The sequence below is a fragment of the Myotis nattereri genome (assembly GCF_964212035.1).
Source record: "Myotis nattereri genome assembly, chromosome: 5".
NCBI lineage: Eukaryota > Metazoa > Chordata > Mammalia > Chiroptera > Vespertilionidae > Myotis > Myotis nattereri.
The window spans coordinates 18,904,410-18,923,797 of record NC_138080.1 but is presented as its reverse complement, the minus strand read 5'-3'; the positions used below and the strand labels follow the sequence as shown (position 1 = coordinate 18,923,797).

Below are 19,388 nucleotides of genomic sequence, written 5' to 3'. Positions count from 1 at the left end.
ATAGGATTCCTTTGTGCACTACTAATTTTATCCTGCTTTCTTTCAGTCAGCAGCAAGCTCCTGCGATCTCAAGTCTGAAGGCTCCAATTAGATGTCCATAAGCTGCATTTAAAAATAAAAAAGGGGGAGATGTAGAGAGCACCGGGGAAGGCACCTGAGCTGATTGTCGGCTGAGTCCAGTGACTTCAGCAGAGCCACGTCCTGGAAACATACCATGCCAGATGCAGGTATGTTGTCAGCCTAACCTTTAGCTCAGGTGCCAGGGGGTGGCTTTCATTATTTAAGTTCAGCCAGGTGCAAGGAACAGACACAATTATCCGGGCTCAGCCAGGAGTGACAATTACAAAGAAGTCATAAGAATGAAGAATTACAGCTTGATCTTTAACCATGATTTCACATAATTTCCTTTGTCTTAAACTCTAGTAAAACTCCCCTGGAATCATACTGTATAAAATAAATGTACTGCACCGGCTCTGGGTCCTTGTCTCTCTATCCAAGGACAGCTGTCCCACCCGGTCCCAGCTTTCCCTATTGTCTCTGTGTCTGTTTCTTTCTTTTTCTCAATCCCCAGCTGCCCCTACTCAGGAACTCATCCACTCTCTAGCTGTGCTAGTTGCAGTAAAGAGAGAAAACTTACATGTGGGTACTTGCCTGCTGGCTCATCCTGACCTCTCTCAAGGTTTTAGGCCCCCCCCCCTTTTTTTTACATAAGGAAATAGTCCTGGAGAGGTTATCAACCACTCATGTGTCAGTGACCAGCCTGGGATTCAAACCCAGCTCCTGCTGAATGAACTCACTACCTAAATCCTGCTCACTGTCACCTTTAAGCCTGCTCCAGTCTCTATGAATGGAGCCGTTGCCTCTGACCCAAAAGTGTGGCCTCCTTTCCTTGGGCAATAAAAAACCTTGTTTCCAGACCCAAGAGTCTCTGCCTCCCCTTCCCCATTGGTCCCTTGCACCCAAAGATAGTGGCTGCAACCCTGGACTAGATACCTGGATTGAGTCTCAGACTTTGAGTGGCCTCTCTGGGCCTTGGTTTCCCCACTTGTAAGTGGGTCTCCAGGCAGCTCTGGGTGTTTCAGAGTAGGGGGTTGCTGGGACACCCCTCCCCCATGGCCTGTATAAGGCCGTCTCCTACCACTCACCTCACTTAGCAGGAAGGGAAGTGCTGTTCCGCTGCGCCTCATGCTGCAGGCCTCTCCGAACCTGGGGAGATGGATGTGAAACCCCAGGCCCCAGTAGCCCAGCCATGCCCCCTAGATGGGAGCTCACTCCCACACCCTGCACCCTCTCCTGGAACCCACAGATGCTCAGCTGAGGTAGCTAGGCTGCAGCACAGGCACCAGTGTGGACACCACCTGGACCTCTGCAGGGGCCTCCCTCCAGGGGCAGGGGCTGGGTGCCCACATGCACTCCTCAAGCCCCCTCCCTGCTCCCTACTGTGGTCAGCAGCTTGGGACCATCAGGTCCCTCGGGAAGAAGTCCCCTGGCCCCAGGTTCCTTGGGGGAGCCGTTCAGTTCCCAGACCAGCTCTGGAGGGTTTGGAGACCCCAGCCTACCACCTGAGAGCACCCCAGACTCACACCGGCTCTGTGAGGCCCAGGCAGGCCTGGCACTGAGGAGTCCTGTGCCCTGCCATGGAGCTGGGTAGGGGAGGACGGGACCTGCCCAAGAGGGCGGTTCAGGCTTCCCCCAGCAGAGGCCTTTAACTATCTGAGCACCAGGCCCAGACTGGACACACCTGCATACCACCCTTAGGACCCAGCCAGGAGGCTGCGGGCAGAGTGACGGGGAGATATCACCAAGGCGGGTGTAAGAGAGAGAGAGTGGCCAGGAGGCTGCCCTATGTGTGGGAGAGCAGGGCAGGTGGGTGTTAAGTTCAATTGTACCTGTGTTTGCTTATGAGAGAGGGAGAGAGATGGAAACACAGAGAGTCAGAGAGAGAAATGGAGAGAGACAGAGAGATGGAAAGAGAGGGGGGGGGAAGGAAGAGGAAAGAGGCAGACATTGACAGAGAGAGAGATGGAGAGGCACAGAGAGAGGAACAGAGAGACAGAGGGATGTAGATAGAGAAGAGAGACAAACAGACAGAGGAGGACACGGAGAGAGGTGCCGTAAGACGGGAAGATTTTACCAGCTGGAGGTCCGGGACACTGCTTCACCGCAAAGCCCTCTAGGGTTTGGGGGTGGCCCTCAGGGGTCCCTGGAGGCTCCGGGGAAGTTGCTCACCACGCTGTCCGGTCAACAACCCCTCCGCAAACAGCAGGGGCTGGAGCTGCAGCTGAACCCGGCCCCAGGAAAGTGCACGGGGGGCCTGCGGCAGGGACAGGCGTTCCTCTGGTGCTGCTGCCTCCTGAGCCGCCACAAGTTAATGTTTCACCAGAACTGCTGCCTGCTGCCCCCAGGAATCACTAGAGCATGACTGTCCCTCCAGCGGCTTTCCCCCCATGTGTGGGGTGACCTTGACTCCAGGCTCTCTGACCACTCATTTTACAGCAGGATAAACCCAGCCCGGAGGGGGCAGCTCCAGGCCCCAGTCTTGGCCAGGGGGCTCGAAGCTTCCATGTTCCAGCGAGAGAAGCTTTCAGGTCCTGGTGGGGACAGGAGTGGGTGGAGTCCATTGACCTGCCGAGGGTCCCCAGCCCCAGGCCTGCTCCTCGAACACTCGGGTTTTCCCTCCTGTCCAATGGGAGGGGAGAGAGTGGGGGTCGAGCTCAGGCCTGAAAAGCAGGACTGGGCATGGGGGGAGGGGCATTTTGACTCCCTGCTCTCCGCACGCGTCTGGGCTTCCCTGCCTCCAAGCCTTTGCATAGGGTTAGCCCTGCCTCCTGGAACACCTTCTCCCTCCGCTTATCCGCCCCATAAACACCTGAGGGAAGGCCAACCAGACCCACCACTGACTGGCTGAAAACTCCACCAGGTGCTCAGGTTAAACCCACCCTCCTTCCCAGGGACCACACACCTCTTTGCTGTTTCCCAAACACCCCAAGTTCCTCCTACCCCAGGGCCTTTTTCCTGGCTGTGCCTGCTTTCTGTCACCTGCCCGGCCTTCCCCCGGATGCTCCTTCCCACCTTTGAGGCCTCAGCTCAACCATTGGGTAAGCCTCGGAGAAGCCTCCTTGCCCGGTCAGCAAACCTGGACACACAGGCCACTGGAATCTGGCCACAGGCCCAACATGTGATTCCCTCGCCTTCGGAACCATCTGAAATGTTATTTGACCCCCTGGCTGTCGTCTGTCTCCGTCCCTCAAGGCTGTGGGCCTCGTGAGGGTAGAGAAACGGTCCGCACTGTGACCCTAGCATGTAGTAGGACAGGAATCCATCGTTCAGGACGCCTCAGAGGAATAGTAGGGGCTTTATTCCAACCTTGCCCCTCCCCAGGTGCCCGGGCCCATCTGAGTCCCCACGCTACAGGGATGGCTCTGGTGGGCGATGGGCAAGGATGACCGTTGGCCCATGGCTCCCTGGAAAAAGAACACACACAAGGGAGTCTTCGGGCACCAGGGACTTGCTCTGCCTGGGATGGCGGCCCCCAGCCCAGCCCCCATCTCACCATGGACATCTCATCTGGCTTCTGGGACTCAGGCTCACCCTGGTGGCAGCACCTCACGGCCATTACCACAGACCCACTGAGCAAAAAGAACACCAACAGATACACTGTCACTCCCACCCCCAGGTTCCTGTGCAACTCAGGCCCCCGTGTCACCTGGAGCTGAGGGGAGGAGCCCTGAGTCAGCCCTGGACCCCACCCTCCCCAGGCTGCGATACCCTCAGGGGCCCAGAACCTTTAAACCCCTTCCCAGGAGCGTGCTCACTTCCCTCTCTGGTCGCTGCTCTAACTTGTTAAAGTGCCTTCTTATCCTTTTGCTTGTGAACGTATCTGTCTATGAGGAATTCATTCCGTTTGCTGCCTCAGCTCAGCAGTTTCCACTGCTCTCATTGGCCACTCAGGAGTTCTTACAAAGTGAGGAAAATCTAGAACTCGGTTTACAAACGCTGCGGCCTTCCGGTGATCCTATGAAAGGGGACACTCTGAGAAGGTGGCTTCTATCCTGTGACTTTAAGCACTTTGTGCTTGCACTCTGCTCTGAACATTCCGGAGACAACATGGCAGTTTGAGTGACAAATTTTTCTGGATGCCTCTAAAAATTCTTGTCCTCTGTTGAACCCCTGGGGTCCTGGATGGTCACACGGTACAATATTCCCACCCTCACGGCCTCCCCGCTAGTACCCCACTCCCAGTTCCAGCCGCCTCACTCTTCCTCAAATGCACCAGGCACAGTCCTACCTCAGGACCTTTGCACAGGCTGTGCCTGCTACCTAGGCTGCTCTCCTCCTCGATAACTTTGTGGCTCCTCCCTCAACTTTTCAAACTGAGACCTTTACTGGCCACTTTTTAAAAAATTTAAACCATTTGTACTCATATTCCAACCCTTTATTCTGTTCTATTTTGTTATTTGATAAACAAATATGGAATTTACTTATAACCCGTCTTCCAACACAGCTGTGTCCCCTAGTGTTTGTGACACACACTAGGCACTTAATAAATGTGCGTGAAATGAAGAAGGCCTCAGAGCTTTCAGCAATACGGGGAGTGGAGGGGAGGGGTGCGGCCCTTTCCAGCACATTCTCAGGTCTGTGTCTCTCCCTGGAGGCTGATCCCAGAACTGCAGCCTGGTAACCTCAGCCATTCCCACCACCCCTACCCCCCCCCGCCCCCCCCCCCCCCCCAGCTGCCCAGAAGCACAGAGCCACAGAGGTACAGTCAGCTGTGGCCAAGGGCACCGGAAGTGGGGCTCGAGTGCAGGGTCAAGGAGGTGGAACTCGGGTGGCAGGAGTGGGAGGTGGGGGTGAGCTCTGAGCTGGAGAGCCAGAATCGGGGTGGGGGATTGTCTCTGGTTGTGGGGCGGTGGGCACCCACCCTAAATTTGTGGAGCTGGAGCTGGACTGGATGGTGGGGGTTACCTCTGAGTTTAAGGGGCTGGGGGGCGGGTCAGGGAGTCTGCCCCTGAACTAGGGGTGGGGTGGGGCGGGGCGGGGGGGCTGGAGTGAGTGGTGGCGTGTTCCACTGAACTAGGAGAGCTGCAGCTGGAGGGAAAAGGGGAGCAGGGTTTGGAAGTTGAGGTCTCAGCTCCCTCCCAACATCGGAAAGCAAACACCAGAGGGCACAGGGAGAGGACGATGAGGGGCAAGGGTGGGGGACCCGGGCCGCCCTCTCTGGATGCCTCTTCCCTCTTCCCTCAGAGAGTAAGCCTGTGCCCAGGGGAACTGGGGGAGTGGGAAAGGCGGTTCCTTACGGAGCTCTCTGTCTGAACCCATCTCTGGCAGCCAGCAGCTCTGAGAGCTACACAGGCCTGCGCATGTGGGTGCACAGGCCCCCTCGGAGCTCCCCAGAGAGGATCAGCCCTAATCTTCTGCAGGTGCCTGGAAGGTCCTCATGGCCAAACTCAGAGCTTTTTGTTGTTTGATTTAAATATATTTTTATTGATGAGAGAGAGAGAGAGAGAGAGAGAGAGAGAGAGAGAGAGAGAGAGAGAATAACGATGAGAGAGAATCATTGAGCGGCTCCCTCCTGTACGCCCCACACTGGGGATCGAGCTCACAACCTGGGCATGTGCCCTGACCGGGAATTGAACCCTGATCCCTGGTTTATAGGTCAGTGCTCAACTCTGGTCAGGACAAACTCAGAGTTCTAATGGGGAGGGGGTAGAGGCCTGGGCGCAGGGAGTAGTCAGGGGATCAAAGCTCTGAAAAACTCCGCCCCCAACCTTGTTCCAGCTGCTCCCTGGCTCCTGGCCCTCCCAGCACGGAGCCCTGGGGCCAGGCTGAGGGTGGGTAAATATTTCATGGGCCACCTCCTACAGTTACTTCCTTCCCAGTTCCAGGCTGCTGGGCACCTTAGCTGCTTGCGAGTTCATTCATCGGCCCTGTCCACGCGGCCCTGAGTGGATCTTCATGCTTCCTCTCTTACCTCCCAGACGGCAGAAATGTGGAAATAACCTCCAGCACTAGGCTCAAGGGGGTCTGGGTCCACACGCAGACCCACTTTGCTCTGTCCAGTCTCCCAGGCCCTGAGGGGATGACAGCTGAGCCTAGGAGAGGCATTGTGCCGGGGCCTGACTTTGTCCCCATTTTACAGATGGGAAACTGAGGCCTAAGGGAACTAGGAAGGTGGGAAGAGGGCCCCTCAAGGACCTCCAAGGAGTCAAGGACTAAAAGGCCAGCCTTCCCAAACTGCCTCTCACCTCATTTGAGGAAGAATCCAGATGAAGAGAAGTTTTGCTGAAATGAGGGTGACTCAGGGGCCACCGTGGACTTGAAGCCAAGCCAGGACTCTGGGGAGCTGAACTTTTCAAGTGAACTGAGGGCCCTGACCAGTTTGGCTCAGTGGAGAGTGTGTCGGCCTGCGGACTGAAGGGTCCCAGGTTCGATTCCGGTCAAGGGCATGTACTTTGGTTGTGGGCACATCCCCAGTGGGGGTGTGCAGGAGGCAGCTGATCAATGTTTCTCTCTCATCGATGCTTCTAACTTCCTATCCTTTCCCTTCCTCTCTGTAAAAAAATGCAATAAAATATATTTTTTAAAAAAATAAATAAAAGTGAACTGAGGAAGCCCAGCCAGTGTGGCTCAGTGGTTGAGTATTGACCCATGAACCAGGAGGTCACAGTTCCATTCCTGGTCAGTGCACATGCCTGGGGTTGCCGGCTCAGTCCCCAGGAGCGGGCAGGCAGGAGGCAGCCGATTGATGATTCTCTCTCATCATGGATGTTTCTATCTCTCTCTCCCTCTTCCTTCCTCTCTCTGAAATCAATAAAAACATATTTTTAAAAAATTTTAAAGTGAATTGAGGAAAACTAGTGATTCTTGAAAGAGGAGGTAGTGAGGACACAAGCTCTGCTGAGGGCCTGGCACAGAGCAGGCAGGAGCTCATGAGCTACTGGAGAGCTGGTCAGAGGTAAAGTGGGTTTATTTTTATTTCTATTTTTATGAAGTTTGTTTGTTTGTTTTTTATTGATGGGGGGGGGAGAGAGAGAGAGAGAGAGAGAGAGAGAGAGAGAGAGAGAGAGAAATTTGTTGTTCAACTCATTTATACCTTCACTGGTTGCTTCTTGTATGTGCCCTGACCGGGGATCGAACACAGCCTTGGCATATGGGGACTACACGCTAACCAACCGAGCTACCAGCCAGGGCTTGGAGCTATTTCTATGGACTGTGCCCTGAGTCTGCTTTGCCCAGAAACCCCTAGACCAGGAGGCTGGCTGGGGCCAAGTCAGCCGGTTCTAATCCAGCTCTGGCACAGGCTGGGAGACTAGCATAAGCCCCGATTCCCTGAGCTATAAAATGGGGATAAATACGGTGCTTTCCGAGGGAAGCCCTTGCCTGCAGAACGCGTCATACGCGTGGCGGCCTCCACTCTGATATCACAGGTTTGGGGCAGGTACACGGGTCAGAGAGTGTGATGGTTTTGTGGGAGGGGAGGCAATGCAAGAGTTCAGCCCTTATTGAATCACTGCTGCACGCCTGAAAGTAATATAATATTGTATGTCAACTGTAAAATAAATCTCACTAAGAAGTTCAGTTCTTTACCCTGGGAACAGTCCTGCAGGGCAGCAGAAGGCAACCAGGCACCAGGAGCTTCTGGGAGCCACAGGTGCTTAGGGACCAGGAAATGAGCCTGTGTCCCCCTTCCCATGGCCCTGGGCCCCCCTTCCCTTGCGGGCTGGCTGATGGGAACAGGTTGAGCATGGAACCTCAAACTGGGTATGAGGCAGCCACAGCTTCTCACTGGCTCAGGTCAGGCTGGGGCTGCAGAAGTGGCATCCTCAGGGCTGGAGTGGGGGCGGTGGAGGGGTGGGGTGCAGCTGTTCTCATGACCCCCCACCTTGCTTCTGGGGGGAGCAGCCCTTCTGGGGGCGGGGGCCCGGCAGACCAGCCTGGCCTGAGGAAAGGGCCCAGACACCAGGAGTCTGGCTGGGCAGGACGGCCCCCTCCAGCTATCGAGAGGCCCACCTTCTCCCTGCCCTGCTCTCACCTGTAGGGGTGTCCCCAGAAGCAGAGAAATTCACATCAGTTTGCGGCAGCAGAAGGGCGGCGGCAGCTGGGAGCCTGCCATTCCTGCGTGGGGAGGGTGCCGGACGGGCTCTGCACAGGTGTGATGTGGGGCCAGGGGCGTGGCCAGGCGGCTATGTCTACACCTGCCCAGGGGAGAGGTGGAGGTGACGCCGCAGGACACAGGGCCTATGGGTGCTACCGTTTCCCAGGGTTGCCATACCTGCCCCCCTCTCCACCTGGACGCCCACCTCGCCTGAAAGTCCCACCTGAACCATGACCCAGAAGCCCTCAAATTCTGCCCATCCCTTCAGGACCCCCTGCTGCTTTCAGTCCCCTCCCCGCAGCAGCCCCCACCCACTCTGTGGCCCCTTCCATAGCTGCCTGAACCCATGCTACCTTCCCCTTTGCCACTCCGCCAAGCAGGCTGCCCCCGCTGGGTGCTTGTAGCCCCTCCCCGCTCCCTGCCCTGTCCCTGACACCCACAGGCTAGGAACATCTGTGCTCAGCCCTCTCTCACCCAGACTGGAGCCCCTTGCGGGTGCGCCCAGCATCCCACCCACTTAGTACCTGGCCGGAAAGCCCTCGCATTTCCTGAATTAGGCCCCATGCATCCACCGTGGGGTTCTCTAGGGCCAGCCACTGGCTTCTGGAGTGTGTCAGGGACGCCTTCCAGGGGGACCCGACGAACACCACCCCACTAGTCATGGACAGGTTCTACGGCCATAGGGAGGCCCCTGACCTCCGAGAAGGGCTTGGGTCCCTCTCCCACACACACACCCTGGGTGCCAGCTAAGCTGTTGAAAGTTTTAGGGTCCCCCCAGTCCAGAGTGTTCCAGATTCCCCTCACGCCCCCATGCCCAGGCCCAAGAGACCCGCTATGAGCACAGAGAGACCAAGACCCGGCTGTGGAGAACTTTACTCATCAGACCGAGAGAGCCACATGGCACCGCCCCTGACGCCCCCCGTTGGGCGGTCCAGGTCCTAGACGCCTGGCCACTGCGTCTTCTGTGGGTTGTCCCACGCCGCGGGCCTCAGAAGGGCATCCGTGGTGAGGGAGGACCGGGTGTAGTGACCACGCCAGTTGGATTGCAGCCTCTTGGCCGCTGCCTGCTTCTCCATCAGCCGGCGGCGTACCTGGACGCCCCTCCAGATGGACTGGATGACCGTGGCCGCCTTATTCTGGCCACGGGGCTGCTGGGGTCCCTGGGGGCTCAGCTGGGTGTCTTGGTCCCACAGCCTGCCTGCCTGGCCCGTGGTGCCCCGGCCCGTGCCCTGCACCACCCTCGTGGGCTGGGTGTGGCCGCACATGTGGCACGTGCGGGGGCTGGAACCCATGAGCATCACGGCGCTGGGTGGGGTCCCCAGCCGGGGCCTCAGCGACTGGCAGAGGGTGCAGTCGCCCGGCTGGCAGGCCTGGAAGCAGCGGTGGTCGGAGGTGGACGTGGTCCTGCCACTCGCCTCAGCCCACGTGCGGGGGAGCAGCACTTGCTGGGCTCGGTTCCGGTTCCGGCGGATGCTGTAGCCTCGCCATGTGGCCTGGATGACCGTGGCAGCTCTGAGGAGCTGGGCCAGGTTCCGCCGCACGCAGTAGCCACGCCAGGCAGCCTGGATGACGACAGCCCACCGGTGCCACACCTTGATGGTCTGGCGCACCAGGTAGCCACGCGCACACGCCTGTATGACGACCACGGCTTGCACTATTATCTTCTCCACAGTCTGAACTGACGTCACCAGCTCCCCACATTGTCTGGGATCCACCAGCGCCTCCCTGCCCATGGCAGCCCAGGGCACATCGCACCTGGCTGGTTTCCATGCACCACAGGGGGTCTTGGCACCCTCCATGGGCCCAACGGCAGCACCGGGGATGGCGGAATTCCACGTTTGGCCACCAGCCACGCCAGCGTCCACGGGGCCCTGGAGAAAAGCAGAAGTCAGTGGTGCCCTGTGAGTGTCCACAGGAGCCATGGTGCTGTGCAGATCCCGAGGTCCCCGTAGCGACTCCCGGTTAAACGGGGGCTGCCAGGAACCACTTGGTGAAGATTCATAACCCAGAAACCCCCTCTGAACCTCGTCGTGCAGCCTAGGGATGGCCATGTCGTGCACCAGATGGCCGTAGGGATCTTGGCGTTACGGCAGCGTGCCCATGGAGCCTTTGGGGCCTTCCTGAGGGACCTGGAGGCGTGCTCCGCCACCTACCGGGAGGGCTCAGTCTTGGCCACGGAACCATCTAGCCTTCTGGAGGCAGAGCTACTATGCAAGGATGTGTAGGATTCTCTAGGGCAGTGGTTCCCAACCTTCTGGCCCTTTAAATACAGTTCCTCGTGTTGTGACCCAACCATAGAATTATTTTCATTGCTACTTCATAACTGTAATGTTGCTATGTTATGAATCGTAATGTAAATATCTAATATGCAGGATGGTCTTAGGCGACCCCTGTGAAAGGGTCGTTCGACCGCCAAAGGGGTCGAGACCCACAGGTTGAGAACCGCTGCTCTAGGGCCAAGAAGGTCATGGTGGCTGCTCTGAGCCAGGTTCCCCGACACTGGCTTCCAAAATGCACTGGAACCCACTGGATGCCGCCCTGCTGGCCTTACACTATACGGCAGCACACGTGAGGCCACACGGGTGGCCCCTGACCTCTGGGAAGTGTTTGGGGACCCCCCATCCCAGACGCAGACCTCAGGAGCAAACTAGATGCCACAGTCCTGTCATGGGCGAGCTCGGGCTACCCTGATATTATTGTAGAAGCCACCATTCCATGGGAATGACTCCCGGGCATGTGAGCAGCCAAGAGGCTCTGGGGGACAATGTGAGCCACTGACGCCTATGAGCTCAGGGGCCCTGTGTTCATTTGCACACTGGGGACCCCATGAGAATTCACAAAGTGGGAACTAGGGGCCCTCCAACTGGTGTCTGTCCTCTGCTGCAGAGTTCGGGTGACACTGCTGGCCCTGGTGTGCAAAACCTGGAGGCTGGGGAAGGACGGGGGCGATGCCACTCATCATAGACTTGGCTCAGCCGGGAGCTGCCTCCTCCTCCGACAGCCTTTGACCTTTGGAGTCTTGTCCTCTGCCAGGAAGTCATGGTCGTAGTCGACATCAGGTGACAGGGGACTCTCAGACATCCATGGGGTTGCCTCAAGGACCATGGACTCCCTACTGCAGTGATGGCGAACCTATGACACGCGTGTCAGAGGTGACACGCGAACTCATTTTTTTGGTGGATTTTTCTTTGTTAAATGGCATTTAAATATATAAAATAAATATCAAAACTATAAGTCTTTGTTTTACTATGGTTGCAAATATCAAAACATTTCTATATGTGACACGGCACCAGAGTTAAGTGAGGGTTTTCCAAAATGCTGACACGCCGAGCTCAAAAGGTTCGCCATCACTGCCCTACTGGAACAGGACTCCTGGGAGAGAGCCTCGTCCAGGTCTCTGGCTTCATCATGGCCTGGCCATCTCTGGTCTCAAAGGCTATTGTCCCATGAACGTGGCTCAACAGGGAGGCTCTCCGCTACCGTGGGCACTCGGTGCACTCCTCTGGCTCTGCCATTAGATTCTAAGGCCTGGGGAGGAGCTTGAGCCAGGGCAGTGGCATGGCATGCCTGGAAGGGGGAAGCAGACCCGTCCCCAGAGCCCTCCATGGTAAGGATGGGAGGTGAGGCCAATGAGTCTGGACCCCTGGGGAAGGCTGTGAGTCATGCTTCTGACTGTGGAGGGTGGACTAGCCACACTAGCCATGGATCTTAGACCCCCAGTCATAAGTTCTGCGAACACCCTAGAGACCACAAAACCAAAAGAGACACTTAGGCCCACCCCACTCACCCCTGAACCTGGGGCAGTCTTGGAGAGGTTACCAGTACAGGGTCTTACAAAGAGACTTTGCCTTTTCCCACCTGCACCAGGTGCTGTAATCAGTCTGGGGGGCACCCCACTCACCACAGAACCTGGAGCTAGGGTCCTGGCCACGTCACTGGCCACGAAAACTGGAGGAAAGCTGTGGGCCACACCACTGATGACAGAACCTGGAGGGAGGCTGTGGACCACAGCCCTGGCCATGGGGTCTGGAGGAAGGTCCTGGCCCAGGCCACTGAACACAGATCATGGGTGAAGGGTCTGGGCCACACAATTGACCGTATAACCTCGTGGAAGGCTGGGGGCCACACAATTGATCTCAGACCCTGTGGGAAAGCTGGAGGCCTTGCCACGAACCACAGTACCTGGGGCCCCAGCTGTGGTCATCTTATTGGCTACAGAACCTGGCCCCAGAAGACTGGCCATGCCCATTACAGGCTCCTGGCTGAAAGCATTTGATTGTTGGTAACTGTATGTGGTGACCGTGGACATAAGACACTGGTGGTCTCCATTGATCAACCTTGACCTGAGATATGCTGGAGCCCACATTGGCCAGGGAAAATTTGGATGGACTCAGACCCAGTCTATTGGGCACTGAGAGCAGCCTGAGAGAAGCCAGGCCCCACCCTTGAGGCAGCACGTGCCAGAAATGATACCCGTGTTCAATTCTTCTCGAATGGATGTGTGGGGAAGGGTGGGCATTAACTGGCTTTCTGAGGAGGCTTCCAACAGACTAGAGTCTCCTGACTTTTGAATGCCCAGAGACGACCAGGAGCCATGGATCCAGGCAGCAGAATGCTCTGTTGTGTTTGGGTGCCTTGGGGGTCTGTGGTTGAGTTGGGGAACTCACTGTGGTGGCCCTCAGGAGACCTGAGGCCATCTTGTTGGTCATCTCACTCGGGCCCACAGAGACCTGTGTATGACTTGGGGCTGAGTCCTCTGCATGGTCTCCACAGGGACCATGAATGGTTGTTGCAGACTTTTGGCCGCTGATGGCTGATACACCCCAGGGGTCCCCCCAGGTGACCCCGGAGGGCTGACACCAATAAGCAGACCCCCTCCCCCATAGGTGGTGACAAACTGGTGGGAGTGGATGGTTTTCTCACCACCACAGTGCTGGCAAGCTTGCCTGGGGCCACCCTGTCCTCCCCCATTGATGCTGACAGATATGGGGCCATCCTGCTGGCCACATGTGGTTTGTGGGAGCTTGGGGCCACGCCATTGGCAATGAGCAGCTGTCACCGATGGCGGGGTGGCTGCAGGGGAGCGGCTCAGGCAAAGCGGGGCCTGCGTCACTCACCCTGAGCGGAGATCTGATGCCGATTTGCCCACCCCTGGGTGTACGGAGGAGTCACCCTTATCCCACGACAGAGTGGGGTCCAAAACAGCAATCAGGGGAAAATGGAGAACGGAGTTGATCAACCTGGTGACCAAGGAGGCACCCACATAGACCCTGGACAAACAGGGTGACCTCCTGACCACGGGCCCATCCCCCATCTCCTCCAACAGCCCGCTGGCCCGCCTGTGACAACGCCCTCCCAGGCCCCACCCTGGGGAACCCTGACCTTGCTGAGCTGTGGTCTCACACAGCCCATGGTGGGCCCCCGTGCAGTTGACCGGCTCTCCCTGGAGTCCACCTCCACTGGGACCGGCGTCACCATCATCCCACTTCCCAATGTTTTCGAGGTGGCCTTAGGGAGGACGAGTCCAGTCAGGAGGGCCGCCTGAGACAAGGACTGGCTCAGGACGGTGCCCAGCTCACCCTGACACACGGCCTGGCTCAGGGCAGCCCGGTCTTCCTCTGTCAGGACCTTGCAGAGCACATCCACCAGTCTGCCCTGTATGGCCTTCGTGAGTTCTGCCTGCAGCTCACCCCGGGAAAGGGCACAGGACAGTGCAGTGCCCAGCTCGCCCCAGGACAGAGCCTTCACCAGTGCTGTGCCCAGCATGCCCTGGGGCAGGGCCTTGGCCATCGTGGTGCCTAGGATCTCTTTGGACAGGGCCTGGTTCAGTGCCGCCCTCACTTCCCCCTGGGGGAGAGCTTTCTCCAGCAGAGCACGGATGTCCTCCTGGGAGCCCAGCACAGTGGCCAACTCAGCACACAGCGAGGCCAGCTGGGCGGCCCCCAGCTCCTCCTGGCAGGGCGCGGCTGGGCTTGTGGCCGATGGCGGGGCCAGGGTGGCCCGGCTGTCACCCCAGGATTCGACGTTGCATGTGGAAGGTCCAGTGGACGCCAGCAGAGGCACCAGCATGCTCGGGGTCTTGGAGGCCCCCTGGCATGGGCCCTTGGTAGCTTTGCTCTGGGCACAGCTATGGGCTGAGAGTTGGGTTAGTCTGTCCTCTGGCTTTGCTCGGGACAAAGTGCCGAGAGAGCCGGCGCGTTGATGGGGCTGGGTGGAGGCCTTGAACCCAGCCAGGAGTGGCTGGGAGCGAGTCTTGCTACTGAGCTCAGCGGCCTGATGGGCAGCACAGAGGCACTTGGCTGTTTCTCTGACCAGCTGGGCTTGGGACTGTGCCTTGGTCAGCCTCGCAGGCACATGTGCTTGAGACTGCACCTTTATCACTTCTGTGGCCAGATGTGCCTGGGACTGCGTCTTGGTCGGACACGTGCCCGGATGGGCCAGGGACGGGGCCGTGGTTAGCTTGGCAGGTGGGTGTGCCTGGGATGGGGGCTTGGACAGACACCGGACGATATTTGCCTGGGGCGGGGCTCTCGTCTGCTTTGCAAGCATATGTCTCTGGGGCGAGGCTGTGGTTGAACAGGTGGCCTTCTGTGCTCGAGGCAGGGGTTTGGCTGGGCATGTGCCCAGGTGTGCTTGGGGCAGAACCACAGCCATTCCTACAGGCACGCCCACCTGGGACTGAAGCTTCATGACATCTGTTTTCAGGCGGGCCTTCGACAAGACCTTGCTCCTGTCTTCGGCCACGCTGGTGTTAGACATGGTTGCTATTCTCACCTGTTTCTGGGAGAAGGCCCTGATTTTCTCGGCTTCTGAAATAGGCCTCGCTGGAGCCTTGGGAGCCCCAGCCCCCAGATGCGCTGGGGGCCAGCATTTCACCTTTCCCTCCGTCAAGTGTGAATGGGACGAGACTTTGACCGTGCCTGCCACCTGGCTCCCGCTCACCACAGCCTTGGCGCTTGGTCTGTTGAGGTTTGTTTGTGACGAGGCATTGGGAATCCCGTCCTCCACAGCTGCTGGAGGTGAAGCCTTTGGATTTCCATCTGCAGGAGGAGGCAGGCACAGGCTCCTGAGGACCGTGGCCACTGAGCGTAACTGGGCTGGCGTCTTGGTGATCATGGCTGCCATACGTGTCTGGGTAGGGGTCTTGGTCGTTGAGGCTCCTGGGAGCATCTGAGATGGGGTCTTGGCTGGCGTAGCCACTGGACATGTGTGCAGTAGGGACTTGGACATCGTGGCTGTGGGGTGGGCCTGGGGCAGGGTCTTGGTCGTCACAGGAATTGGGCAGGTCTGTGTCGGGGGCTTGAAAATTGAGTTCATGGCAACCGGTTGTGTCTGGGGTGCAGTGCTGGTCACCAAGACTGTTGGTCGCATCTGAGCTGGGGTCTTGGTCACCGGGGCTGCCAGGCACGGCTGGGGTGGGGTGCTCGTTATCATTGTGGGTATCGGGCATGGCTGGGGTGGGATCTTGTTCAAGATTGCTGCCAGGCATGACTGGAGTGTGGTCTTGGCCACGGGGACTGCCGAGTCCAGCTGAGGTGGGGTCTTGGCTGTTGTTACCGTGGGTGTTGGGCTTGGCTGGGGTATGGATTTGTTCATCATGGATGCCAAGCACGACTTGAGTGGAGTCTTGGTCATCACAGACGGTTGGCCTGTCTGGGGTGGGGCTCTGAGGACCTCTGCTTCCACTTGGGCCTGGGTCTGGGCCTTGTGGGGGCCATGAAGTGTCTGGGCAATCCTTCCACATGGTGGCCCTAGGGCTCCTGCCTTGCTGGCTCTGGCAGTCGCTGGCTTGGTGTTTGTCATGTCCCCTTCTAAGTGGAGAAGGCTGGTACTTCTGATGGTTCTTGTTAGCAGACATGGGTGGTACTTGGCACTCAGACTCACTGGACACGGAAGTCTGATGGAAACAGTCTGGTGTGGCACGAAAGTGACGCTAGGGCCTCCGGTGGCACAAGGAGCTGGCATGCCGGGCGGTGGGACACCTGCGGGCTGCAGCAGGGCCAGCTCGTGGGCACAGGCAGCCAAGCTGTCGTCAGAAGGGAACTGGGTCTCCTTATTCACCATGACAGGTGGGGCCGGAAGATACCTGCCTTCTTCTGAAGGGTGGAACCGCACCTGCTGAGGGGGGTGGTAAGGGATGTTCTCCTCGTCCACACTCGTTTTTTTCTCCGCCCCGAGGCGGCGCCTGGTTTTGAAGCGCCGCCAGGCCGCCTGGACGCCTTTCGCCGTCAACATCTGGGTGACCAGCTTCTGCCGGAGCTGGTGGCCCCTCCAGTTGGCTTGGATGAGGGTGGCTGCGCGAGACTGCATCATGTCCATCTCGTCCACCAGGATGTTCCTGAAGGCCTTGCTTTCGACCATCTGCCGGAGGCGTGGAATCTTGCCCTTGTCAGGCTGTTGCGGGAGGGTCTCCCTGGATGCAGGTGTCCCTGCCTTGCCTTGGTAATTGGGGGTGGGCTGGTGGGAGCTCTGCCCACTAGGTGAGAACTGTAACTGTGTTGCTTGTGGCATTGTCTTGGTTCCTAGGTGGATCAACTCTGCCTGTGGGGTGGCAGGGAGGTAGTCAGAGGGAGGAGTTGTGCAGACAAGAGGGGTCCTGGCTGGAGCAAATACTTGTCCCGGGACCTAGATCCTGTACCTGGTACCTTGTAATCTTTCTCCTGCCCATTGCAGCCCTCTCTATCCTGGCCTCCTGGCCACCTGTATCTGGCACATACTGTGAGTACAGCACTGATCACACACTATTTTGGGAACTTCCTCTGTGTGTGTGTGTGTGTGTGTGTGTGTTGTTATTTCCCTCTCACAAATGACTATCAATTCCTAGAGGGCAAGAAACAGGTCTGAGTCACTTCTGTGTCCCCATCTCAGTCATAGAGTCTGGTTTCAGGATATGAATGGGTAGGTGTTGGGTGAGTGACTAACTCGACTAATAAATGAGTGGGTGAGTGGATCGAAAGTCGAATGGATAGATGAATGCATGACTTAATACTGAATAGGTAAATCTGTGGGTGAATGAATGATAGATCGGTTGGGGGGCTGGATGAAAGGTTGGATGAAAGAATGGATGCGTAAATGAAGTTGATGGATTTATGAACGGATCAATACCAAAAAAGATGGACACCCTCGCCAGTTCAGCTCAGTAAATAGAGCTTCGGCCTTCAGACTGAAGGGTCCTGGGTTTGATTCCGGTCAAGGGCACATGCCCGGGTTTCGGGCTTGATTCCCAGTAGGGGGTGTGCAGAAGGCAGCCAGTCAAAGATTCTAGCTCATCATTGATGTTTCTATCCTTCTCTCCCTCTGCCTTCTTCTTTGAAATCAACTTGAAAAAAATTTTTTATTTAAAGAAATGGACACATGGATGGAGGGGTGTATGGCTAGGTAGGAGGATGAGTATATGGATGGATGAATAGATGGGTAGGTGAGTGGGTAAATGGGTGTCTGGTGGATGGATGGGTAGGTAGATGGATAGATATTTGGATGGATGGAGGGATGGAGGGATAGATGGGTGGTAGATGGAGTGAGGAATGGATGGAAAGATAGAGGTATGCATTTGTGGATGGATAGGTAAAATCTGAGTAGATAATGAGTGTACAAATGGAGAGAGCTGAAGGTATTGGTGGACTGATGAATGGATCCGTGAATGGATGGTGCATGATTGACAGATGATGGATAGATTAATGGCAGGTGGAAGAAGAATGAGGAAATGACTGTGGTTTTCAGAAGTACCTTGGTGCAGAGAGGGTTGGGAGGCTGTCAAGCAATCCTGGTGCACAACCTGGAGCCTGTCTAGCTGAAGTCCCCCCCCCCCTTCTGGTTGGACCAGTCAGACCCTCGCCCAGCCACCTCCATACCTTAGGGGGTCATTGAGTTGGAGGAGGAGCAGGAAGAGAAGGTGCAATCCCAGAAGCCAGCTTGCAATAGTAAGCAGCCTTCAGCCCTTCATCCCACGCAACACGCAACAACACTACCCTGGGCCGGCTCTGTGCTCAAGGCCAACATGAGAGGTGCTAAAAGCAAAAATTAAAATGTCAAGAAAACCCAGAACGTTTAAGTCCACAAAGATGAATGCACAAGAAAGCGTATTCTGGTGTTATTTTGTAAAACAAAAACAACTGGAAATAACCAAAAAGGTGATTGCTAGGGGGTCAGTTACAAATGCATGAAGAAGCGTATTCCAGAATGTTCATCACTACATTATTTAGAAGGCTAAAAACTGAAAACAATCCAGATGCTTATCAACAAGATGTTGCTTAAATTCATCAACAGAACCCTTGTATGCTACCCAGTCATTAGAAATAGTATCCAGATCCACAAGAATGGCTAAAATAAAAAATATGGCCCAGCCGGCATGGCTCAGTGGTTGAACGTCAACCTATGAATCAGGAGGTCATGGCTCGATTCCTGGTTAGGGCACACGCCCAGGTTGCAGGCTCAACCCCCCGTGTGGTGTGTGCAGGAGGCAGCCAATCAATGATTCTTTGGCATCATTGATGTTTCTATCTCTCTCTCTCCCCCTTACTTCCCCTCTGTAATCCATGAAAATGTATATATTTTTAATATGGACCACTTGGGGAAATTGTCAGTATCTTGAAGGCAACCTAATCCACACTGATGAATATAGTTAAGAGGTCTAACTGTTTATACCCATCAACAGAAAAATAAATAAGTCAACTGCATATTAACCAATAGATATAAAAGGCTAATATACAAAGTGTCCCCTCGGGAGTTTGACCCAGAGACTGGGAGTTCAACCGCTCGCTATGACATGCGCTGACCACCAGGGGGAGGCGCAGAATGAAGGCAGGCCCTGGCTGGCAGCTGGCAGCCAGGAAAGGGAGGCCCTGGTTGGCAGCTGGAAGGCAGGCCCCAGTCAGCAGCCAGAAGGCCTCAATCGGCCCTGATCACCGGCCAGGCCCAGGGACCCTACCTGTGCGCAAATTCCATGCACTGGGCCTCTGGTATCAGTATAAATAAATATCAATATAATTATTGACTTATTTGTAAATCAATGTATCACATTCAACACAGCTACAAAAAAGGAGATCAGCGATATACATGTATCTCACATATATTATTTTGAGTGAAAGAAAAAAATTGGTTATTCCAACTCTAAGAAATTAAAAGGGAACAGAAGTTAAGCTCTGCAATTAGAAGTCAGTATAGGCCCTGGCCAAGTAGCTCAGTTGTTTAGAACAGCATCCCTGATACAATAAGGTTGCGGGTGCCATCCCTTAGTCAGGCACATACAAGAAACAACCAATGAATGCGTAAGTGGGACAAGTTGGTATTTTCA

At 56.3% G+C, this 19,388-nt stretch overlaps 2 protein-coding genes across 3 annotated transcripts in view; both read right to left on the bottom strand.

Annotated features, from left to right (window-relative positions):
- The window catches only part of PDE4C (phosphodiesterase 4C), a gene marked incomplete at its 5' end in the record, with an annotated part of 28,633 nt that extends 27,446 nt beyond the window's left edge, over positions 1–1,187 (bottom strand). For both annotated transcript variants that reach the window (XM_081093175.1, XM_081093177.1), the window contains one exon: positions 1,146–1,187. In XM_081093175.1, the coding sequence (XP_080949301.1) occupies positions 1,146–1,187 (42 nt within the window). The remainder of the gene's footprint in view (positions 1–1,145) is intronic.
- A 7,764-nt stretch (positions 1,188–8,951) lies between these two features.
- On the bottom strand, positions 8,952–16,606 carry IQCN (IQ motif containing N; the record flags this gene model as incomplete). Its single annotated transcript, XM_081093470.1, has 2 exons — positions 8,952–9,966; positions 13,478–16,606. The coding sequence occupies 2 exons, from the start codon at positions 16,604–16,606 to the stop codon at positions 9,034–9,036; spliced, it is 4,062 nt and encodes a 1,353-aa protein (XP_080949596.1). The 3' UTR covers positions 8,952–9,033.
- Positions 16,607–19,388: the final 2,782 nt, after the last annotated feature.